The sequence below is a fragment of the Triticum aestivum genome, chromosome 3D, assembly GCF_018294505.1.
Source record: "Triticum aestivum cultivar Chinese Spring chromosome 3D, IWGSC CS RefSeq v2.1, whole genome shotgun sequence".
In the NCBI taxonomy this organism is placed as follows: Eukaryota; Viridiplantae; Streptophyta; class Magnoliopsida; order Poales; family Poaceae; genus Triticum; species Triticum aestivum.
Genome location: NC_057802.1, coordinates 161,300,708 through 161,325,441, shown reverse-complemented (window position 1 = coordinate 161,325,441; position 24,734 = coordinate 161,300,708). Strand labels below are relative to the sequence as shown.

Here is a 24,734-nt window from a genome sequence, read left to right as displayed (position 1 = left end):
CCAAACTATATACTCAGAAAAGTCCCACAAATATGGTCAAGGTTTTAGAATTTCGGGGGTATTTGATCCAATTGACCGTTCCCTGCGCTGTTACAGGGCGTTGGTGGTGGGCCGCCCAGTACGACGTGGCTAGTCATGCTAACGACACTCGAACTATTGTCCCTATTTTTTTATTTATTTTAAGTTAAATGCAAATATATTCTAAAATTTTAAATGTATTTTATAAATTTTAAAACACGAATTTAAAAGTTTAACATATAGTATAAAACTTTGTTAGCCCAGTTTTAAAAAATGTTCCTGAAAATTAAAAAAAATTGTGTTTCAACAAATGTACAGGAGTTTTCTAAAATGTGTATAAAATATAAATAATTGTTTGCGTAGTGTAAAAAATAATCTGCAACATTAAAAATTGTACATTGCTTTTTATGAAAATATTCCCGCGTTTCAAAACATGTTTGTCTCATTTAAGAAAATATTACAGACAATGTAAAAATATGTTCGCATAGGTTAATAAATGTTCATTTCCACTAAAAATTGTATGCAACATTTTAAATAAATATTCAGGTGTTTCTAAAATAATCAATTTAAAAATGTGTACACAATGTAAAAAAATCTGTTGTTTAATATTTTTTATTTCCATTATAAAGTATATAATATGTATTTAGAAAATGTTACCATGTAATCAAAAAAGTGTTCAAAACATGTATTTGAAAAATGTGCGTCATAAATTTCTAGCGGTGTATCAGAAAAATAATTCCTGTGTGCTCTAAAAATGTACATTGGATACCATGATAAAAGTAAATATGTGTTAAAAACGATAAAAACTGAGAAAGAAACAATGGAAAAGCAAAAAACAGAAGAATAAAGAAAACCAACAAAAGTAGAAAACTAATGTAGAACGATAAAAAAACAGTGCCAAATTTAAAAAGATACAAAATAAAAATAAATAAAGAAGCAAAATGAAATGAAATAGAAAAAAGGAGCATTTTTTTAGGGATGAGTAACATCGGAGCAGAACGAACCTACAGCGCGCAACCAGCAAACTGCACTAATAGGCCAGCACGCTAGTCGTTGCCCGTAGGCGATTGCTAATTCGGAATCCGTACAGGAGACGTCTATATCTGTTTTTTTTTTTTGGTAAATGTTTAGAGCCGGCGCACCGGTCCAATCTTTGGCCGGTCACGCTCGTTCCGCTCACGTTACGTCTGGTGGACCCACTCCCCATCTAAAGCGATCGCTCGCACTCCTCTTTCATCTTATCTCATTCCTTATCGTCTCCTCTCTCCTCCTCACCTACCCCCAGCCATGGCGTGAAGCCCTTTGCTCCTGCTGGCCATTTTCTCCTCCATCTCGTGAAGCCCTTTGCTCCTGCTGGCCATTTTCTCCTCCATCTCTAGCCGTCAAGCTACCCCACGCCTCCTCGCCTCTCGGTCGCGAACACAGCCACCCGAGCAGGGAGGAGTGCGCAGCTGGGCGCGCTCATCGCCATGGGTTGCTCGCAGCCGGGTGCGCCCCTCTCCATGGCCGGCGAAGCCGGATGCGTTAGCCGCCATGGCCGAGCTGCAATTGACCACGTCAATGACGAGTTTTTGCTACAACCTTGTTTTGATTTTGTTGGAACCGGCTCATGTTTTTGCTTCCAACCACCCCCGCCCAAAATCTCCTCCCACGGTGTTTTTTGCTGGAACTGGTGAACGATTTTGCTACAACCGTTTTGATTTTTTGTTACTGCCTATGTTTGTCGAATTTTTGCTACATCCCATCTCCATGACATGCAAGACCCAGGACTGTGTTTCTTGATGCAACCTTTTGTCAGTTTTTTGTTACCACGGGTGTTGACGATTGCTACATTCATTCTCATGAGATGCTACATCCCTATCTTTTCCGATCGATTATTTTTTGCTACAACCATGTTTGATTTTGTTGGAACCGAAGTCAAATTTTGCTACTTCCGTCCACGGCGGCAATGGATTTTTGTTGCTGCAACCGTATCGGAGTTTTGCCACTATCAGAGATGTCATTTGCTACTAACAGAGTTTGCTAACATGGTGGTAGACAGCGGACACAATGGTACTGCGACCTTGACGGCGATGTGGAACCTGCGGGAAATATGCTGGAACCAGGTGGCCTGAATACTTCGACCATTGCAAAATGAGCTTCAACCAGCGACTTTAAATGCTACAAGCGGCAAATTTGGTTGCTGGAACCATATATAGTGATTTTTTGCGAGTTACTTCGTCGTCTCCATGGGTCCATCGACTGCGGATATAAGCTGTAAGCAGGGGACGGCGTCGGAGCTGCAGGCAGGGGACAACAGCGGAGCTAAGCTGCAAGCAGGGGATGACGACGGAGCTGCAAACATCGACGCGGTGGGAGGTGCATCTGGTGGCGCGCATGAGGATTTTTCATGCTGGAACCGGCGAGGATTCGTGCCTCCATGGATCAATTTTTTTCGAGCGGGAGGAGGAGATTGTGTGAGGGCGGCGAGCGGCGGCAAACGTCAGCGAGCCCGGCGTGCGGCGGTGCTTCGGACTCGGTCGCCTCGCGGGGGATTATGGCGGGGGTCGATAGCGCCGCAGCCTCCTGTCGCTGATGTGCGGCGCTCGCTCAAGAAGAAGGACAAAGCGCGGAAGGCATATCCGATGGCTAGCAATCATTGCATCGCTAAGAATCCTACGGTCCTAGGTGGACCGGCCGAATCGTTCCGCCGGTGCGCCGACGCAGAGTAGCGCCCTTTTTCGGATTTGCTATTTTATAGTCGACTGTTTTTCAATTCGTTGTAATTCAAATCTCTGTCTGTCCGATCTTTGCTCTGAGATTCACGCTCGGTCGGCTGTTTTTTGTGTTGGTTTTTGTTATCGGGCGCGGTTTTCTTCTTCCGCCCGTTTTCATCGGCCCGCCCCGTCCTGGCTGGGCACGTTTTTGTCTTTTTTGAATTTGGGAGCGGGGTATCTGGTCGTTCCTCTTTCTCATCCCTTCGCATTTGGACAAGGCAGAGAGAGAGAGCTCGAGCGGCGGAAGAGGCGGAGGTGATTGCTTGCGTTCATGGCGATTTCGAGCTCATCCACCACAGGATACTGATTTCTCCCTCTTCTCCTCGTTCGTGGGCTACTCTGGTTCGTTTTCCTTGTCTCTCGCGCTTTGCCCATGCTTTTTTGTGGCCGTGTAGTTCTAGATCTGGTGATTTTTTGGCATCGTGGTGATTGTTTTGTGGTCCGCGGGATGTGCATGTCGATGCCGTGGTGTTCTAGTCCGCCACGGTGCCATGATTGTTCGTGTGAGTTTTGGGAGGAGCCTGCAGTGCGCCTTGTGTAGTCTCATGTTTTTGTTGTGGGCGCAGACCAAATTCCAGGCCGATTGTGTTCTCGCTGTTGATTTGTAGGTAGGTGTAGAGAATAAGTTCTGCTGCTGTCGATGTGAAGGTAGCTTAGTAGGCTTTAGTTAACAGTGGTGGATCCCGTAACTTGTCTCTGAAGGAGGAGGTGTGGTTATAGTCCCTGAATTTCTTCATGTTTGTTTACGTTTTGTCCCATGATGTTGTTCATTCTGGTCGTTAATGAACTTCTCTGCAACTTGTTAGACCAAGGTTTTGTGTACCCTCTTGAATTTCATGCGTGTTAGACCAAGGTCTTGCAGAGATATGTGCATGAGTTCTGCTGTTCAATTTTTAACTCTGTTAGTTGCGCTATATGTTCACTGCAACTTGTAATGTAGAGCTTCACTGCTATCTTATGCGCCGTATGTAGCTGTGTTGTAAATTTGTACCCCTGTTTTTGCCCTGTTTCTCATTTTGTATCTTGCAGTAAAGTACTGTGAAACTTGCTCCCCTAATTTTCTGTCTGGCTAACTTGTTCTTTAGTTACGCCTGTTTTCCCTTAATTTTGTCACTTTCTATCCTTTTGGTCACATTCCCATCCTTTTTTCTGAAGGTGCTGATGACCCACAAGTATAGGGGATCTATCGTAGTCCTTTCGATAAGTAAGAGTGTCGAACCCAACGAGGAGCAGAAGGAAATGATAAGCGGTTTTGAGCAAGGTATTCTCTGCAAGCACTGAAATTATAGGTAACAAGTAGTTCGGTGATAAGATAATTTGTAACGGGTAACAAGTAACAAAAGTAAATAAAGTGCAGCAAGGTGGCCCAATCCTTTTTGTAGCAAAGGACAAGCCTGGAAAAACTCTTATATAGAGAAAAGCGCTCCCGAGGACACATGGGAATTATCGTCAAGCTAGTTTTCATCACGTTCATATGATTCGCGTTCGGTACTTTGATAATTTGATATGTGGGTGGACCGGTGCTTGAGTGCTTCCCTTACTTGGACAAGCATCCCATTTATGATTAACCTCTATTGCAAGCATCCGCAACTACAACAAAAGTATTAAGGTAAACCTAACCATAGCATGAAACATATGGATCCAAATCAGCCCCTTACGAAGCAACGCATAAACTATGGTTTAAGTTTCTGTCACTCTAGCAACCCATCATCTACTTATTACTTCCCAATGCCTTCCTCTAAGCCCAATTAATGGTGAAGTGTCATGTAGTCGACGTTCACATAACACCACTAGAGGATAGACAACATACATCTCATCAAAATATCGAACGAATACCAAATTCACATGACTACTAATAGCAAGACTTCTCCCATGTCCTCAGGAACAAACGTAACTACTCACAAAGCATATTCATGTTCATAATCAGAGGAGTATTAATATGCATAAAGGATCTGAACATATGATCTTCCACCAAATAAACCAACTAGCATCAACTACAAGTAGTAATCAACACTACTAGCAACCTACAGGTGCCAATCTCAGACTATGAGACAAGAATTGGATACAAGAGATGAACTAGGGTTTAAGAGGAGATGGTGCCGGTGAAGATGTTGATGGAGATTGCCCTCTCCCGATGAGAGGAGCGTTGGTGATGACGATGGCGATGTTTTCCCCCTCCCGGAGGGAAGTGTCCCCGGCAGAACAGCTCTGCCGGAGCCCTAGATTGGTTCCGCCAAGGTTCCGCCTCGTGGCGATGGAGTCTCGTCCCGAAAGCTTGCTTATTATTTTTCTTCGGACGAAAGACTTCATATAGAAGAAGATGTGCACCGGAGGGCCAACAGGGGGCCCATGAGGCAGGGGGCACGCCCAGGGGGGTAGGGCGCGCCCCCCACCCTCGTGGACAGGTGGAGGCCCCCCTGACGTATTTCTTCCGCTCATTATTTTTTATTATTTCCAAAAATAACTTTCGTGGAGTTTCAGGACTTTTGGAGTTGTGCAGAATAGGTCTCTAATATTTGCTCCTTTTCCAGCCCAGAATTCCAGCTGCCGGCATTCTCCCTCCTTATGTAAACCTTGTAAAATAAGAGAGAATAGGCATAAGTATTATGACATAATGTGTAATAACAGCCCATAATGCAATAAATATCGATATAAAAGCATGATGCAAAATGTACGTATCAACTCCCCCAAGCTTAGACCTCGCTTGTCCTCAAGCGGAAGCCGATAACGATAAATATGTCCACATGTTTAGAGGTAGAGGTGTCGATAAAATAAAATACGGACATGAGGGCATCATGATTATTTTCATAACAGCAACATATATGGATATTGTCATATGATTTCTTATGCTCAAGTAATAATCTATCCATAATGTCAAGTATGAATCAGAAACTTTATTGAAAACTAACAAACTATAATCTCAATCATTGAAGCAATTGCAATTTATCATAACATCAGAAAGAGTCTATGTCAGAGCCTTTTAGCAAGCCCACATACTCAACTATCATTTAGTCTTTCATAATTGCTAACACTCACGCAATACTTGTGGTTACGGAGTTTCAATCGGACACAGAGAAAGATAGGGGCTTATAGTTTCGCCTCCCAACCTTTTACCTCAAGGGTAATGTCAACAATAATAATTCATGCTAACTTACATCCAATTAGATATATATATCAGGATCTTTCCAACATACTGTGCTTGCCAAAGGATAAAATGTAAAAAGGAAAGGTGAAGATCACCATGACTCTTGCATAAGGTAGAAAATAATAAAAGATAGGCCCTACGCAGAGGGAAGCAGAGGTTGCCATGCACTTTTAGGGTTGGATGCACAAAATCTTAATGCGAAAGAACGTCACTTTATATTGCCACTTGTGATATGAACCTTTATTATGCAGTCCGTCGCTTTTATTTCTTCCACATCACAAGATCGTATAAAGCTTATTTCCTCCACACCAATCAATCATACATATTTAGAGAGCAATTTTTATTGCTTGCACCGATGACAACTTACTTGAAGGATCTTACTCAATCCATAGGTAGATATGGTGGACTCTCATGGCAAAACTGGTTTAAGGGTTTTTGGAAGCACAAGTAGTATCTCTACTTGGTGCAAAGAATTTGGCTAGCATGAGGGGGAAAGGCAAGCTCAACATGTTGGATGATCCATGACAATATACTTTATCTCAGATATAAGAAAACATAACCCATTACGTTGTCTTCCTTGTCCAACATCAACTCTTTAGCATGTCATATTTTAATGAGTGCTCCCAATCATAAAAGATGTCCAAGATAGTATATTTATATGTGAAACCTCTCTTTCTTTATTACTTCCTATTAATTGCAACGATGACCAAGGCTATGTTTGTCAACTCTCAACAATTTTTAATCATCATACTCTTTCTATGTGAAGTCATTACTCTTCATAAGATCAATATGATCTCTTTGTTTCTTTTTATTCTTTTCTCTTTTCTTTTATTCACTCAAGATCATGGCAAGATAATCAAGCCCTTGACTCAACACTAATCTTTATTATATATAGCTCACGAACTCGATTACATAGAGGGATCATAAAGAAAAACTCAAAAATAGATCATACCAAAACTTTATTCTACTAGATCAAGATACTACTAATAGGATCGAACTAAGAAAAACGGTAAAGATAGGAGATGTGGTGGTGATACGATACCGGGGCACCTCCCCCAAGCTTGGCAGTTGCCAAGGGGAGTGCCCATACCCATGTGATTATGTCTCCTTTGTTGAAGAAGAAGATGATGGTTTAGTTGATGGCGTAGTCTTCTTCCTTAATTTGCGCTTGAGGACAGAATTTTGATCCCTCAAGTCATCAATATCCTGCTCCAGGCTTAATATCTTTTTGCATAATTCCTGCTTGTTTTTCTGCAAGAGACAAAAAGGGATAAACTCGACCTTAAATTTCTTAGCTCTATCAGGGAGGCTTGACTTTTTGAACTCCACATGCATGTCCCCAGGTTGAGGTAATGGGACTTCATCTTCATCAGAGCTCGTCTCCTTTCTCTTGGGCTCATAGTCCTCTTCTTCTTCCGTAGTCCAACCACAATGCTCCACATCCCCATAGACCTTAGGATCTGCAAGGTAATCAGGCACATAGCTTTCTCCTTCCGAATCCTGGGACGACATGTTGCTCTAATCTGCAGCAAGACAGCTCGAAACAAAGACATGAGATATTTGCATGATACGGAGGTCAAAACCTTCGGGAGAATATATAATGAATTTTTACCGACCAAAATACGTAACGTGCAAGAAAACGGAGTCCGGAGAGCACACGAGGTGCCCACGAGGTAGGGGGCGCGCCCAGTAGGGTAGGGCGCGCCCTCCACCCTCGTGGAGCCCTCGTGTCCTTCCCGGACTGCTTCTTATTTTTCTAAATATTCCAAAACGGAGAAAAATTGCCATTAGAACTGTTTTGGAGTCGGTTTACTTACCGTACCACGTACCTATTCCTTTTCGGAGTCTGAAACGTTCTGGAAAGTGTCCCTTATGTATTCCTCCGTGGTTACTGTTTCAATAACATTAGTTTCAACATTTATAGGATTACCTGAGATATAATGTTTGATTCTTTGACCGTTCACCACCTTCGGATTTGTGCCTTCGAAGTTGTTGATTTTTATGGCACCGGAACGATAGATCTCCTCGATAACGTAAGGGTCTTCCCATTTAGAGAGAAGTTTTCCTGCAAAAAATCTTAAACGAGAGTTGTATAGCAACACATAATCACCTACATTAAACTCACGCTTTTGTATTCTTTTGTCATGCCATCTTTTAACTTTTTCTTTAAACAATTTGGCATTCTCATAAGCTTGGGTTCTCCATTCATCAAGTGAGCTAATGTCAAATAACCTCTTCTCACCGGCAAGTTTGAAATCGTAGTTGAGCTCCTTAATAGCCAATAAGCCTTATGTTCTAGTTCGAGAGGTAAGTGACATGCTTTTCCATAAACCATTTTATACGGAGACATACCCATAGGATTTTTATATGCAGTTCTATAGGCCCATAATGCATCATCAAGTTTCTTGGACCAATTCTTTCTAGATCTATTAACAGTCTTTTGCAAAATTAATTTGAGCTCTCTATTACTCAATTCTACTTGACCACTAGACTGTGGGTGATAAGGAGATGCAATTCTATGATTAACATCATATTTAGCAAGCATTTTACGGAAAGCACCATGAATAAAATGTGAACCACCATCAGTCATTAAATATCTAGGGACTCCAAACCTCGGAAAAATAACTTCTTTAAGCATCTTAATAGAAGTGTTATGATCAGCACTACTAGTTGGAATAGCTTCTACCCACTTAGTAACGTAATCAACATCAACTAAAATATGTGTATATCCATTAGAGGCAGGAAAAGGTCCCATATAATCAAAGCCCCAAACATCAAATGGTTCAATAACAAGTGAATAATTCATAGGCATTTCTTGACGTCTACTAATATTACCAATTCTTTGACATTCATCACAAGACAAGACAAACTTACGGGCATCCTTGAAGAGAGTAGGCTAATAAAAACCGGATTGCAATACCTTATGTGCAGTTCTGTCTCCAGCGTGGTGTCCTCCATAAGCCTCGGAGTGACACTTGCGTAGGATCTGTTCCTGTTCATGCTCAGGTACGCAACGTCTAATAACACCATCTACTCCTTTATAAAGATGTGGGCCATCCCAAAAGTAATATCTCAAATCATAGAAAAACTTTTTCTTTTGCTGGTATGTGAAACTAGGTGGTATAAATTTAGCAACAATATAATTAGCATAATCAGCATACCATGGAGCAATACGAGAGGCATTTATGAAATTTAATTGTTCATCAGGAAAGCTATCATCAATAGGTAGTGGGTCATCAAGAACATTTTCTAACCTAGACAAGTTGTCTGCAACGGGGTTCTCAGCTCCCTTTCTATCAATAATATGCAAATCAAATTCTTGTAGCAAGAGAACCCATCTAATAAGTCTAGGTTTAGCATCTTTCTTTTCCATAAGATATTTAATAGCAGCATGATCCGTGTGAATAGTTACTTTAGAATCAACAATATAAGGTCTCAACTTATCACAAGCAAATACGACTGCTAAGAATTCTTTTTCAGTAGTAGCATAATTTCTCTGGGCATTGTCTAGAGTTTTGCTAGCATATTGAATAACATTTAATTTCTTATCAACTCTTTGCCCTAGAACAACACCTACAGCGTAATCACTAGCATCGCACATAATTTCAAAGGGTAAATTCCAATCAGGTGGCTGAACAATAGGTGCAGATATCAATGCTTTCTTAAGTATTTCAAATGCTTCTACACAATCATCATCAAAGACAAATGGTATATCTTTTTGTAATAAATTACTCAGAGGCCGAGAAATTTTTGAGAAGTCCTTAATGAACCTCCTATAAAAACCGGCGTCACCAAGGAAACTTCTTATACCTTTGATGTCCTTGGGACATGGCATCTTTTCAATAGCATCAACCTTGGCTTTATCAACTTCAATGCCTCTTTCAGAAACTTTATGCCCCAAGACAATACCTTCATTAACCATAAAGTGGCACTTCTCCCAATTCAAGACAAGGTTAGTTTCTTCACATCTCTGCAAAACTCGATCAAGATTGCTCAAGCAATCATCAAAAGAGGATCCATAGACGGAGAAATCGTCCATGAAAACCTCACAAATCTTTTCACAAAAGTCAGAGAATATAGCCAGCATGCATCTTTGAAAGGTAGCAGGTGCATTACATAAACCAAAAGGCATACGTCTATAAGCAAAAGTACCGAAAGGGCAAGTAAAAGTGGTCTTTAATTGATCATCGGCTGACACAGGTATTTGAGAGAAACCAGAATAACCATCTAGAAAGCAAAAATGTGTATGCTTGGATAATCTTTCTAGCATTTGATCGATAAAAGGTAAGGGGTAATGATCCTTTTTAGTAGCTTTATTTAATTTTTGGAAATCAATTACCATCGTATAACCTGTAATAATTCTTTGCGGGATCAATTCATCTTTATCATTAGGAACGACGGTAATACCTCCCTTCTTAGGGACATAATGGACAGGACTTACCCCCTGACTATCAGCAACGGGATAAATTATACCTGCCTCAAGGAGCTTTAGTATTTCCTTTCTTACCACTTCTTTCATCTTAGGATTCAGCCGTCGTTGGTGATCACGAACTGGTTTGGCATCTTTCTCCAAATTTATTTTGTGTTGACATAGAGTGGGACTAATGCCCTTAAGATCATCAAGAGTATATCCAATAGCAGCACGGTGCTTCTTCAGAGTTTTTAATAATCTCTCTTCTTCATGCTCTAAAAGGTTAGCACTAATAATAACAGGATATATCTTTTTCTCATCAAGATAAGCATATTTAAGAGTATCAGGCAACGGTTTAAGCTCAAACACGGGATCACCCTTGGGTGGAGGAGGATCCCCTAGGATTTCAACAGGCAAATTGTGTTTCAGGATAGGTTCCTGTTTAAAGAATACTTCATCTATTTCCCTTCTTTCATTCATAAACATATCATTTTCATGATCTAGCAAATATTGTTCTAAAGGATCACTAGGGGGTACGGCAATAGAAGCAAGACCAATAATTTCATCCTTACTAGGCAATTCCTCTTCACGGTGTTGTCTACTAAATTTAGAGAAATTAAACTCATGAGACATATCACCCAAACCAATAGTAACAACATCCTTTTCGCAGTCTATCTTAGCATTAACAGTGTTCAAGAAGGGTCTACCAAAAATAATGGGATAAAAGCTATCTTGTGGGGAACCAAGAACAAGAAAATCAGCAGGATATTTAGTTTTCCCACACAAGACTTCAACATCTCTAACAATTCCCATGGGTGAAATAGTATGTCTATTGGCAAGTTTAATTGTGACATCAATATCTTCTAACTCAGTAGGTGCAATATCGTGCATAATTTCTTTGTATAAGTCAATAGGTATTGCACTAGCACTGGCACCCATATCACATAAGCCATGATAACAATGATCTCCTATTTTAACGGAAATAACAGGCATGCCTACCGCAGGTCTATGCTTATCTTTAGCACAAGGTTTGGCAATTCTAGCAGTTTCATCACGGAAATGAATAACATGCCCATCAATATTATCAGATAAGAGATCTTTAACAATAGCAACATTAGGTTCAACTTTAACTTGCTCAGGAGGTGTATAGGTTCTAATATTGCTTTTACGAACCACAGTTGAAGCTTTAGCATGATCCTTTATTCTAACAGGGAAAGGTGGTTTCTCAACATAAGTAGTAGGAACAATAGGATCATTATAAGTGATAGTTTTTTCTTCAACTTTAATAGGTGCAGCTACTTTTACTTCTATGGGAGGATGATATTTAAACCACTTCTCCCTAGGGAGATCAACGTGAGCAGCAAAAGATTCACAAAAGGAAGCTACTATCTCAGAGTCAAGTCCATATTTAGTGCTAAATTTACGAAAAACATCGGTATCCATAAAAGATTTAACACAATCAAACTTAGGTGTCATACCTGACTCCTTACCTTCGTCGAGATCCCAATCGTCAGAGTTGCGTTTAATTCTTTCCAATAAATTCCATTTGAATTCAATAGTCTTCATCATAAAAGAGCCAGCACAAGAAGTATTGAGCATGGTGCGATTGTTATCAGAAAGCCGAGCATAAAAACTTTGAATAATTATTTCTCTTGGGAGCTCATGATTGGGTCATGAATATAACATTGATTTAAGCCTCCCCCAACCTTGAGCGATGCTTTCTCCTTCGCGAGGCCAAAAATTATATATATAATTGCGATCACGATGAACAAGATGCATAGGATAAAACTTCTGATGAAATTCCAATTTCAATCGTTTGTAGTTCCATTACCCTGTATCATCACATAGCCTATACCATGTCAATGCATCTCCCTTCAAAGATAAAGGGAAGACCTTCTTCTTAATAACATCATCGGGTATACCTGCAAGCTTAAATAATCCACAAACTTCATCCACATAGATTAGGTGCTCATCAGGATGCATTGTTCCATCTCCTGCAAAAGGATTAGCTAGCAGTTTCTCTAACATACCCGAAGGAATTCCAAAGTAGACATTTTCATCTTCAGCAGGTTCAGTAGGTTGAGGAGCAACTCTTTGCTCTACTGGTCGGGGTGAAGATACCCCGAACAAGCCCCTCAGAGGATTACTTTCTATAGTAACAAGTGACAGTAAATTTCAGCACACTATATAAATTTTTCCTTACCAAATTTCACCTACCAAAGGCGCTTCACTCCCCGGCAACGGCGCCAGAAAAGAGTCTTGATGACCCACAAGTATAGGGGATCTATCGTAGTCCTTTCGATAAGTAAGAGTGTCGAACCCAACGAGGAGCAGAAGGAAATGATAAGCGGTTTTCAGCAAGGTATTCTCTGCAAGCACTGAAATTATAGGTAACAGGTAGTTTTGTGATAAGATAATTTATAACGGGTAACAAGTAACAAAAGTAAATAAAGTGCAGCAAGGTGGCCCAATCCTTTTTGTAGCAAAGGACAAGCCTGGACAAACTCTTATAAAGAGAAAAGCGCTCCCGAGGACACATGGGAATTATCGTCAAGCTAGTTTTCATCACGTTCATATGATTCGCGTTCGGTACTTTGATAATTTGATATGTGGGTGGACCGGTGCTTGGGTGCTTCCCTTACTTGGACAAGCATCCCACTTATGATTAACCTCTATTGCAAGCATCCGCAACTACAACAAAAGTATTAAGGTAAACCTAACCATAGCATGAAACATATGGATCCAAATCAGCCCCTTACAAAGCAAAGCATAAACTAGGGTTTAAGCTTCTGTCACTCTAGCAACCCATCATCTACTTATTACTTCCCAATGCCTTCCTCTAGGCCCAATTAATGGTGAAGTGTCATGTAGTCGATGTTCACATAACACCACTAGAGGATAGACAACATACATCTCATCAAAATATCTAACGAATACCAAATTCACATGACTACTAATAGCAAGACTTCTCCCATGTCCTCAGGAACAAACGTAACTACTCACAAAGCATATTCATGATCATAATCAGAGGAGTATTAATATGCATAAAGGGTCTGAACATATGATCTTCCACCAAATAAACCAACTAGCATCAACTACAAGTAGTAATCAACACTACTAGCAACCTACAGGTACCAATCCCAGACTATGAGACAAGAATTGGATACAAGAGATGAACTAGGGTTTGAGAGGAGATGGTGCTGGTGAAGATGTTGATGGAAGTTGCCCTCTCCCGATGAGAGGAGCGTTGGTGATGATGATGGCGATGTTTTCCCCCTCCCGGAGGGAAGTGTTCCCGGCAGAACAGCTCTGCCGGAGCCCTAGATTGGTTCCGCCAAGGTTCCGCCTCATGGCGGCGGAGTCTCGTCCCGAAAGCTTGCTTATTATTTTTCTTCGGACGAAAGACTTCATATAGAAGAAGATGGGCACCGGAGGGCCAACAGGGGGCCCACGAGGCAGGGGGGCGCGCCTAGGGGGTAGGGCGCGCCCCCCACCCTCGTGGACAGGTAGAGGCCCCCCTGACGTATTTCTTCCGCTCATTATTTTTTATTATTTCCAAAAATAACTTTCGTGGAGTTTCAGGACTTTTGGAGTTGTGCAGAATAGGTCTCTAATATTTGCTCCTTTTCCAGCCCAGAATTCCAGCTGCCGGCATTCTCCCTCCTTATGTAAACCTTGTAAAATAAGAGAGAATAGGCATAAGTATTGTGACATAATGTGTAATAACAGCCCATAATGCAATAAATATCGATATAAAAGCATGATGCAAAATGGACGTATCAGGTGCCAAGGTGTTTTGTTCACCTTATCTCTTGTGTATATTGTCATGTATTTTTTCATTGTAATCCCGTGTATATTTACATTGTATTTTGTTATGTAATTTTCTCTTAATTACACTGTAATCCCATGTATGCATGTTGGAGTGTAATTTTCTCTTAATTACAGTTTATTTTCCTGTGTAGTTTGTCTTGATTTTCACTGTAATTCGATGCGTATTTAATTACTGCATAGATTGTCCCTGTTTTTATAGTGTAGTCTGATGCGTTATCACAGTGTAACTTTGCCGTTAACTATCGCATAGTCACTCTGTAGTTGCACTGTAACCCGATGATTTTTTTACAGCGTTATTTTACCCATAATTACTGTGTAGTTTGTACTGTAGTTTCACTGCATTTTGGAATGTCCATTTTCTGGTGTAATTTGTATGCATAATTATTGTGTAGGTTGTACTGTTTTTACACTGTAATCCTATGCCCTTTTACAGTGTAATTGTACCCATAATTAATCCGATGGCGTTTTACACTGTAACCCGTTGCCCTTTTACAGCATAATTTTACACGTATTTACTTTGTACTTTGTATTTTTATAATTACAGTATAATTTATGTACCCATAATTACAGTGTAATTATGGGTAATTGTACAGTGTAATTACTTTGTACTTGGATTTATAGTTACAGTGTAATTATGGGTAATTGTACAGTGTAATTACAGTGTAAAAAGGGTAACTTGATGCTCTTTTTACAGTGTAATTGTACCCGTAATTTATGTACTTTACTCTGTAATCCGATGGCGTTCTACACTGCAACCTGTTGCCTTTTTACAGTGTAATTTTATTCATAATTACTGTGTAATTTGTTCTCTCACCGTGTAAATTTCTCTTAGATTATTACTGTATATTTACATAGTTTTGCACTTGGAGTCTCTCTATAACTGAGTCCCTTCTCTCTTGTTTTTCAGCTAGTATCTCAATGGGCAGACTACAGAAAGTCTCAGCCAAGGATGTTCCGCAAGCTTCTTCAGTTGAGAGTCCTGATTCATCAAAAGATCCTTTCGTGCCTAATGATTTCGCTGATGAGAATGTTATGTCTTTGGTAGTTATCTTTGTCTTCTTTTCATTTTCATTGTGTTTTTTTTTTGTTTTTCATTTTCTTAAGTGTTGTGCTTATTGTCTGAATTTTTCCCTTTTCAGAATTTCTCTGCTGATGATGAAGACTTTCATAAAGCACTTTACAATTTCTATGTGAATAATGTAAGTATTTTTCTAATCTAATTTTATTTTTTCATGATTATCTTTTTCTGATTATATTTATTCTTTTAGATGTTGGTTTGATGCTTATGTATTTGTTTTGTACATAAAGTCAAGCACCTCAAGAGGAAATTATCATCTGTTAGTAGAAGGATGTCAGTGCTAGCATAATCATCAACAGCAAAGCTTATAGAAATAGATGAAAGCAGAATGTCAGTGTTAGCATAATCACAATCATGCTTGAATGTATTCTGTAGGTTGTATTTTGCGCTTACAGTGTAATTCCTAGGTACTTATAGTGTAATTACTTTAGTTTTCTTGAGTTTTTTACATTTGGAAATTGCTAGGTACTTACAGCGTAATTACTTTAATTTTCTTGAGTTATAGTGTAATTATTTGGGTGTTTACAGTGTAGTTGTCTTTTGTCTCCATGTTTACACCGTTTTTTGCACTGCAACATTCTATGATTTACACTGTAATATTCTAGGATTTACTGGGTTTAATTTGCACTGTAATTACAGTGTAATTACACTGTAATTTTCTAGGATTTACAGTGGAAATCCCCTATAAATTAAAGTAAACTACACCAGTTTTCAATGTAATTTTCTAGAATTTACAATGGAATTTTTACTAGGTACCTTTAGTTTACACTGGAATTTACTGGGTATTTACAGTGTAATTGTCTTTTGTCTCCATGCTTACACCGGTTTTGCACCGTAACTTTCTTTGATTTAATTTTCTAGGATTTACTAGGTTTAATTTACACTGTAATTGTAGTGTAATTTCACTGTAATTTTCTAGGATTTACAGTGGAATTTTTACTAGGTGACATGATTTAATTTACACTGGATTTACTAGGTTTACAGTGTAATCTTTTGTCTTGTTTACACCAGTTTCTGCACTGTAATTCTCTATATTTACACTGTCATTTTCTAGGATTTACATACTAGGCACCTACAGTTTAATTTGCTCTGGAATTTACTGGGCATTTACAGTGTAATTGCATCTTTTGTCTATATTTTCACTGGTTTTTGCACTGTAAATTTATAGGATTCGCACTGTAATTTTCTAGGATTTACTGGTGGTGTAATTACCAGTAGTTACAGTTTATTTTACACTAGAATTTATGGTGAATTTACACTGGAAATTGTAGGTATTTGTGTTTTACAAGTATAGTTACATGGGGATTTACACTGGAAATTACTAGGTTCCTACACTATATGTTTTCTAAAAAAATTACTATCTTTCCCATGTTAATTCCTTGTTGATGTCCTTGTATGTTTTTTTCAGAATTATAGCTGATGTTGATCTTTCTGTTTGTAGATGAAGCAATTTCTTTGTGTTTTGTTCATGCAAGAGGTGAAGAGGTGTTTGCCCTTTGCGTGGGTTCCAAGTATGTGGGCATGTGATGTGTGGTTCTGGAGATCAGGCGGGTGTTGGCCCCTGATCTTTTGAAGGGGTTTATTGTCCAGGACGAACCGGGTCAAATGTTTAGCCCCAACCCGTTTAGACGTTCTTTTTTGTTATCTACTAATATTTCTGCTATTTACATGTGTCAGCTGTTGATTGGTGAGGGTATTTGATTGTTTTCGAATTGAAAAACAGGACAGTCCTTTTTTTTTAGGGAACGTCTAGCTCTGATGGTCGCGCCCGACACTGACACACAGCAAACAGTTTACACGAAAATTTTAGTTCTGATCATCTGATGAATAATAAATTAGTTGCGCAGGAGTAGCTAATTCTCTTAAACCACTGCGAGCGGAGTTTCCCTCAGTGAGCGGCAGGCGCATCTATCAGTTCAGAGCTTCCATGTCAGCAGCCGCGCGTGTCTGGAGCCCGAACCCGAAGGGGAACAGGGGATCGTACCGCGCATCGCCGACGTTCATCGGCAGCTGCTCCACCGAGCGGAACCACGTCCGCGCCTGCTTCCCAGTGAACCCGTAGTCGCCGAACAGCACGTCGCTCACGCCCTGCCCCTCCGTCCCCGGCAGCCACGCCGCAACCAGCGCGTCGACCGCGTCCATGTACGGCTCGACGACAAGCGGCCTACCGGAGACCAGCACCACGGCGCACCTGACGCTGCCGCACACGTCCTGGATCACGCGGGGGCCCGGCGCCGGCACGGTCAGGTTGAGGTTGTCGCCGAAGGACTCGGCGTAGGGCGGCTCGCCGACGACGACGACGGCGTAGTCGAAGCGGGCCTTGTTCTGCCGCATGAAGCCGGCGTCGGGGTTCTCGGAGTAGACCACGTCCGTGCCGTGCCCCACGGCGTGCTTGATGCCATCGAGGATCGTAGTCCCTGCGCGCGTTCACGTTGTTAGTTTCATTCAATCGATCGGTTGCCGCTTGGCATAGCACGGCGCGCTATCTTTGTGCGTTACCGGTGGTGAGGTTGTTGCCGGCGACGCCTTGCCAGGTGATGGTCCATCCACCGCACTGGTTGCCGAGGTCGTGGGCGTGGCTGCCGGCGACCAGGATGCTCTCCGCGTTCTTGGGCAGCGGCAGCAGTGGCTTCTCGCCGGCCTTGCCGTTCTTGAGCAGGACGAGGGACTTCCTCACGGCCTCCCGCGCCAGGTCGCGGTGCTCCTGTTTGCCGAGCTCGCCGGCGAGGCTGAAGTCGGCGTAGGGGTTCTCGAAGAGACCCATGGTGAACTTGACACGGAGGATCCGCCGGACGGCGTCGTCGATCCTGCTCATCGGAATGGTTCCGTTGTGCACCAAGGTGCTGAGGTCGTCGATGAACTCCGTGTATGTGTACGGGATCATGATCTGAAAAGAAAAGGCGCGACCGGATGAATGATGTTGATTTGTTGTGTACACTGACAGTAACAGTAGCAGTGCACTCCTTCACTCACCATGTCGATGCCGGCCATGATTGCCAGCTTGACGGACAGCATGTAGTCGGCACCTTTAGGTGTCGTTATCCTTTCAATCCCTCCCCAATCCGAAATCACAAAACCCTGAAGAAACACACATAGATGAGTGAGAGGAACCATGTTTACAAGAGAGAAATGCACGGCGAAGAAATCGATCGGAGACCCTGAATCTGAGCGTGGTTTTGAGGAAGTCGGTGATGAGGAAACGGTTGGCATGCATCTTGGCGCCGTTCCAGCTGGAGAAGGAGACCATGACGGTGGAGACGCCCTGGGCGACGGCGCTGTAGTAGGGCGGCATGTGGACGCTGAGCAGGTCGTGGAAAGTGGCCGGCGTGTCGCCCTCGTTGGCGCCGCCGGCCGTGCCGCCGTCGCCGACGTAGTGCTTGGAGCACGCCGCGACGTTGCGCTGCCCGGCGGCGACGTAGGGCGCGCCGCGGCGGCCGCCGGCCGGGATCTCGCCCTGGAGGCCAGAGATGACGGAGGCCATCTGCTGCACCAGCTTAGGGTCCTCGCTGAAGCTCTCGTAGCAGCGGCCCCACCTGGGGTCCCTGCACACCGCCACGCACGGCGCGAACACGTAGGGTATCCCCGTGGCTCTCACCTCCAGCGCCACCGCCGCCCCGATCTTCTTCGCTAGCTCCGGGTCCCTGGACCAACAGACCGACCGTACGTACGTTGCATATAAGACCGAGTTCACCTCAGATTAGACCGCCGTGGTGAACAGAAGTACTCGTGTCAAACAACTGTTGTTTGGACTCACCATCGGTACAACACTGCACTTATGATTTTGAATCTATGTGCACGTAGGTGCAAGTGGGTTCCGTGCAAGTGCAACGTAGTATTCCCTCCGTTCCATATTAGTTTCGGATGTATGTAGACTCCTCGTTTGAATTTTCTTTTACTTTTAATGCAACATCGAACACAAAAAACAACTTGGGGTAGCTAGGTCTTGCAGCTAGTATATGAGCGACAGACTTGAACATTATATAAGCTAGCCGTTCAATTTAAGATGATTAACTAGTGCATCGATCTGATCATGTACTATTAGAGAACCCATCGATCTTATCGATTAACGTTATTGACCTAGGTACCTGGTGCAGCCGAGGCCGACGTTGTGCGGGAAGATGGTGGCCCTGTAGACGTTGCCGTGGCCATGGACGGCGTCGATGCCGTAGAGCATGGGGATGCCGAGGCGCGTGGAGAGCGCGCCCCTCTGCATCTCGTTCACCATCCTCACCCACGCCTCCGGCGTCGCGTTCGTCGCCGGGACGCTGCCCCCGCCGCTCAGCACGCTGCCTGCAGCCAGGGCGGGCCGTTGATAAATTGAACGCACCCTATGAAAAATGCACGTGAAATGCATATACGATACGGAGTACCTATGAAGAACTCCTTGACGACGTCGGCGGTGGCGTTCTCCCGCTCGATCTGAGACATCTGGCCGATCTTCTCGGCGACGGTCATCCGCGCCAGCAGGTCGCTGATCCGCCTGTTGAGCGGCTGCTTCGGGTCCTTGTACTTGGCATAGTCGGCTGCCGCCGGCATCAAAATGCAACTAGCGCATGTCAGGAGCAGCAAAACGCTCGCCCTGTAGCTACCGAGGAACGCCATGGCCCAGCTCGGCTGCTGTGACCAGCTTCTGGACCTGCCAATGCAAGCGCAAAGTTGTACGGTTGTAGCAGTGGGAAGGAGCACTCTGCCTTTACTCGCCCATCCCAGTGCGTACTTATCCGCCAGTTTAGCGACCAAGCACCGGCAATGGCAGTTATAAAATTTCACGCACGCCCCCAACGACCACGTTCGTTTGCTTTGTTCAAGAGCTTTTGTGGATTAAGCAGAGTACAAATTGGAGTGTACCTAAGGGCATCTTCAGTGTGAAAGAAGAGGGAAAAGTCAAAGCTAACCTCACGGTCTCTAAGACGCATTTGAACCATCTGAATATCACTATATATAAAAATTCAAAGAAAATCACTATATATATATAAAAAGCTTGTACCATGATAAGTGGGTTGTCCGATTTTCAGTAAGAGCATCTCCAGCCCTTTCCTCAAATCTTCTTTCCACCCCCTGAAAATTTTCTGTTTGAGAGTTAAACAATTTGTAGATCTTCCCTCAAAACCGTTAACTTCTCACAAAAAATAGGGGTTGCTCCTCAAAACACCTCCTTCCTTCTCAAAATTAAGCAGTTTGAGGAGGGTTCTCAACCCTTTTATCTCCTTCCGCGACACCGCTTACCTTTGACAAAACCCCACCGCCAGACTCGCCACGCCTTCTCCTTATCCGCCGGCCAACACCGCGACTGAAACCAACTCTGCTACCCTCCACCGCCGCCCCAAGTCCCACCCGCCACCGCGACGCCTCGGGTTTTGTGCCCAAGCATTCGTCGCAGGAGCAGGAGGCCACCGGCGCTCTGGGCTCAAGCTCCCATCATCCAACTCGTCTTCCCCTTGTCAACCGCCCCTAACGTCGCGAGTACCACCCCTCTAACGTCTTTTTCAATGCCCCGATTTCTCGCACACACATCCACTAGAGGAAAAGAAGGCAACCGAGAGCCCGCCCGCGAGCTCTCGATGTCCAATTTGTTTGCCCCTCGTAGATCGACCTTGACGCAAGAGCGAAAGCACCGTGGGCTTCGGCACCACTGCCTTCCACTGCCATCTCGAGCTCCACCCCTTCGTCGGCCACTACGATGCCTCGATTTCACGTCCACACATCCATCGGAGCAGAGGGAGCCCACGGGCGACCTACGCGCGAGTTCTTGGTGTCCAACACGCATCCCCTTGTCGACCGACCCCGCCGTCAAAACTGAGCCGTCGCAGACTTCGTCAGCAACGCGTAGGTTGATTGCAAGGCCGGAATTGGTCCCCCCTTGTGTCCATGCCTCTCGCCATCTCATCTTATCTCCAGCAACCTCGCCGATGCACCAACTCCGGTAGCGCGATAGTCACCTCTCTCCACTCGTGAGGTGTTTGACGATTTGCCCCAACGCATTTTTTTCCTTTTCTCGGGTTTTCTTCATATATGGGCTCAATTTGATCACTAACGCGTTGCATAGTGTAGATGAAGATGTTGTGGGAAACATTTCTCAAAGACTCTTTTCCCGAGGAGGTACACAAAGAAAATGATGACAATGATTTAAAGATGGTGGTGGTCATGATCATCCGAGGGGGGGAGCAAGGGAGACCATTCGTATAGTTTTCTGTATTGTGGCTATGCATGACCTTGAGCTCGAGCATGATCTCATCCTGATTTATCATACGCGATGAGTTTGGTCAATAGATACATGGCTAATCCTGGTAAAGAACACTGGAAGATTGTTTAGTGAATTTTTAGGTACGTTCATGACACTTCCAATGCTTATTAGAAGTTCAACGATGCTAGCGAGGGACTCGTTGGCTACGTGGATTCAGATTTTGCTTCTAGTGATCTAGATGAGAGGAGGTCCTTACAGGTTATGTTTTCATTATTGATGATTGTGCTGTGAGCTGGAAGTCAACGTTATAGCCAGTAGTTTCTTCCATATGCAGCACCGAAGCAGAATACATGACTATTGTAGAAGCATGTAAAGAATCAGTTTTGGGTTGAATGGTTTGTATGTTGGCTGTTGGGCTTTGTGGATGAGCAAGATAAAACAATACATACACCAAAATAAAAGTGTTCACACGTCCCTGGCGAGCCCGCGGCGGCGAAATCGCGCGCCAAAAATTGGCGCGCTATCAGCTTTGGCAGGGCCGGCGTTGGCGCCATCCAACCAGCCCATTTCACGCCCGCGGCTCCCGCTGGCAAGTACTCATCTCGAGCCCGCCAGCCCCCTCGCTCCCTCTCCCAAACCTCCCAGTTTCCATAGCCGCCGCCAAGCCGAAGCGCCGGACCCTTCAGCGCCGCCGAACCCTTCAGCGCCACCGAACCCGCCGACTGCTCTCACCAAGGCGGGTACGACATCTCGAACCCCCCTCTCCTTCTCCTGCCTCACGTTCCCTACGGGTCTACGGGATCGGTGTGTCCCCATCGATTTCTTCTGCCGTGGCATGGAAGCCCCTAGCGCAGCTTGCTTGGATAGATCCGAGTCGCATCCAGTTTAAATCGGTCCTCGCTTGCCGTGACCAATCGAATCCGGAAACACAATTTTGTGGGTGGTCTCATTCGGTGGCGGTGATTCCTTTCTTCCATCGGAACTCTCGCTCCTTACTGGATTTGTTTCTGGCATGACCTTGTTAATACATCTATCAGTTGATCGATATGATTGAGTTACTTCTACAGAGAGCGCGAGATCGATCCACGGTAGCGTAGGGATCTGATGTGCATATGGCCCTTGTCGGAAACCACTGAAATGCAGGGCTATGAACAAGCATGTGATTTAGAGAGGTCATTCTGTCAGCTATATATGAGCAGATTTTGATAACACAAGTTGTGGATGCTGTCACTGGCGTGAACTATAGTAGTCACCGTAGTGGTTCTGCTATGATTTATGATAGCCGCCAAACTGTTTGGTTAATCAGCATGTAGCTCATCCCTAAAAGTTTTATGTGGCTGACACTCTGTAGCATGGTTACACCTTATCAGTACCACAGCTTTAGCTACACTGCCAGGGCACTATGTGTAATCTTCTTCCATGTGGTTGCTTGGCATGATGGAATGACTATGAGACGTGTCAATTTACTTATTCTCCATGCTATCTGATGACAATGCTGAATTGAGTTGATAAGTTTGATGCCACACCATGCAGAGATGGATACTTCAGCTCCTTCGCCATTTGTCAATGGAGAGACTCTGAAGATGTTTCTTGGGCGACGAGTGCGCACTGTGGTTCAAGTCCAACACAATGAAGGTGGAGTTCTTCTTGGGCTGTCCACTGATGGGCATCAGTTGACTATCAGAGGTGCTTCTGGTGCCCCTGAACCACCACACTACATCGAGGTTATTGGGATTGCTGACAGCAGCCTGTCCATCCGTGCTGAATCTTGCACTGATTTTGGTGAAAACTTTGGTGAGATTTGATGTGTCTTTGGATTATAGTGTCTTTCTTTGCACTTCACTACAATTAATGTGATTGTTGGTTAATTCATCTTGCTGAAATGAGGTTTGACTTTCAATTTTTCAAAATTCAACTTTGTTTCCTTTTACATAATTCTATAGACATAAGAGGAGCTGTACCTATATTGATGTTCCATTACCACCTTAGATCAGTGAGGAGAAGGTGAATGAATATGAAGCATACATTTTCAGTACTCTATGAACGAGCTTTGTTCCTGAACCGGTTGCTACTTACCGCATGGCTTTGTTATTCTTTGTTTACGTCAACACATATTAATACATGTCTTGTTCAAATCTAATTTTGTTTGAGAGCATCGGAGGAACCCAGGTGACTACTTGTGTTTACCTGAATTCTAAATTTAGAAGCCGTTTCCCTTTATTCTCTGGAACAACCAAAACCGTAAAGCCAAAGCTGACTTAATCTATTGGGCAGGACGAGTATCCGCCTAGTTATTTTTCTTGAGATGCTCTAATTAACTTAGCTTCATCCTTGAAATGGTGCCTCATTTATTACTTGACCATCATATTTGGATTGATGTCAAGGTGACAGCAAACATTATTTATCATGGGAAGAGAATTTATTGTAGCTTATGAGCAATCATTTTGAATAAGTAGGATTATTTACTTATTTAGCTCACCAGTGCAGCATTTCTTATGACAGCTTTCCGAGACATCTTCATTAACAAGGGCATTTCTGCCTTTTGTAGTTATTTTATTCTGCACTTCCGCCACACACAGAAATAATTCTACTTAGCCCTTCTTTTTCTTGAGTCAACATCTTTGTTTGTGATCCAACATTATCTATCTCTTTTCAGAACCTCATTGATCTCCCAACCATGTTAATCTTGCAGATGGTGTGGCATTCAACGGGCTATGCAAGCTTGCGAATGACAAGTACAATTACCTGTTCCTGTAGAATTCAGCATCACACAGAAGACGTTTGGAAAATCAAGCATGCTCGTCATCGATGATGTGTTTGCCGCTTTAAGATCTGTTCAAATGTTACTTCACTCGCATCAGTAATCTGTTACTTAGGGTCAACTTTGCGCACTTATCAGGACATGTTAACCTAATCTATGTAGTAGCTGTATGAGGGCAAGTGTGTGTGCGCCCCTTGCAGTTGGAGAGCCTATAGCTTTTGCTGCTTCTAAGCAAAGTAAACCAAAGCTTTATGTTACTATCACATGGATTTGGGCCCTGGAAGGTTTATGTTACTATCTTGCAGATGGTGTGTGATGATCCCGTATGCACCTTGATGATTTCTGATGATTCCTTCATAGTCCAGACTACTTGCAAGCTGAATGCTTTGGTGGAAAATATATCCGTTGATCAAACAGGTCCTGTTGAACATGATTTGTGAACTCTATACTGAATGTCTGAAGCCACCTGATTTGTGCTCTGTGTAGCAGAGAGCCTTCTGTTTGAAAGTTTTATGGTTTAGATCTCTGTTTAGAACTTCCACCCAAGTGA

The 24,734-nt window shown here is 43.2% G+C and overlaps 3 protein-coding genes across 4 annotated transcripts; 2 read left to right on the top strand and 1 right to left on the bottom strand.

Moving 5' to 3' along the window:
* The first annotated feature begins 1,283 nt into the window (after window positions 1–1,283).
* LOC123078040 (uncharacterized) lies at window positions 1,284–16,812 on the top strand. Its single transcript, XM_044500429.1, has 5 exons — window positions 1,284–3,116; window positions 3,930–4,035; window positions 15,069–15,202; window positions 15,301–15,360; window positions 16,681–16,812. Exons 2-5 carry the CDS (start codon window positions 3,936–3,938, stop codon window positions 16,810–16,812), a joined length of 426 nt encoding a protein of 141 aa, XP_044356364.1. The 5' UTR covers window positions 1,284–3,116; window positions 3,930–3,935.
* Window positions 16,813–17,083: 271 nt separating this feature from the next.
* LOC123078039 (beta-glucosidase BoGH3B) lies at window positions 17,084–19,913 on the bottom strand. The gene is made up of 6 exons (XM_044500428.1): window positions 19,610–19,913; window positions 19,325–19,529; window positions 18,397–18,880; window positions 18,213–18,317; window positions 17,739–18,126; window positions 17,084–17,656 (listed from the first exon to the last, which is right to left on the bottom strand). The coding sequence occupies exons 1-6, from the start codon at window positions 19,839–19,841 to the stop codon at window positions 17,151–17,153; spliced, it is 1,920 nt and encodes a 639-aa protein (XP_044356363.1). The 5' UTR covers window positions 19,842–19,913; the 3' UTR covers window positions 17,084–17,150.
* Window positions 19,914–21,917: 2,004 nt separating this feature from the next.
* On the top strand, window positions 21,918–24,488 carry LOC123078038 (replication protein A 14 kDa subunit). Of its 2 annotated transcripts, none has more exons than XM_044500426.1 (3): window positions 21,918–22,163; window positions 22,957–23,217; window positions 24,116–24,488. In XM_044500426.1, exons 2-3 carry the CDS (start codon window positions 22,959–22,961, stop codon window positions 24,178–24,180), a joined length of 324 nt encoding a protein of 107 aa, XP_044356361.1. In that variant the 5' UTR covers window positions 21,918–22,163; window positions 22,957–22,958; the 3' UTR covers window positions 24,181–24,488. The 2 variants fall into 2 exon arrangements, with proteins under 2 accessions (XP_044356361.1, XP_044356362.1); XM_044500427.1 differs by having other exon boundaries at window positions 21,991–22,159.
* Window positions 24,489–24,734: the final 246 nt, after the last annotated feature.

Bases quoted from the DNA above. Each gene is read 5' to 3' on its own strand.
- LOC123078040 (XM_044500429.1), top strand. From the start codon at position 3,936: ATGACCCACAAGTATAGGGGATCTATCGTAGTCCTTTCGATAAGTAAG. The intron at 4,036-15,068 runs GTATTCTCTGCA...CTTGTTTTTCAG, and splicing joins GATAAGCGGTTTTGAGCAAG to CTAGTATCTCAATGGGCAGA. The intron at 15,203-15,300 runs GTAGTTATCTTT...TTCCCTTTTCAG, and splicing joins ATGAGAATGTTATGTCTTTG to AATTTCTCTGCTGATGATGA.
- LOC123078039 (XM_044500428.1), bottom strand. From the start codon at position 19,841: ATGGCGTTCCTCGGTAGCTACAGGGCGAGCGTTTTGCTGCTCCTGACA. The intron at 18,881-19,324 runs GTACCTAGGTCA...CTGTTGGTCCAG, and splicing joins GTCGGCCTCGGCTGCACCAG to GGACCCGGAGCTAGCGAAGA. The intron at 18,127-18,212 runs GTGAGTGAAGGA...TTTTCTTTTCAG, and splicing joins TCATGGCCGGCATCGACATG to ATCATGATCCCGTACACATA.
- LOC123078038 (XM_044500426.1), top strand. From the start codon at position 22,959: ATGGATACTTCAGCTCCTTCGCCATTTGTCAATGGAGAGACTCTGAAG. The intron at 23,218-24,115 runs GTGAGATTTGAT...TTAATCTTGCAG, and splicing joins TGATTTTGGTGAAAACTTTG to ATGGTGTGGCATTCAACGGG.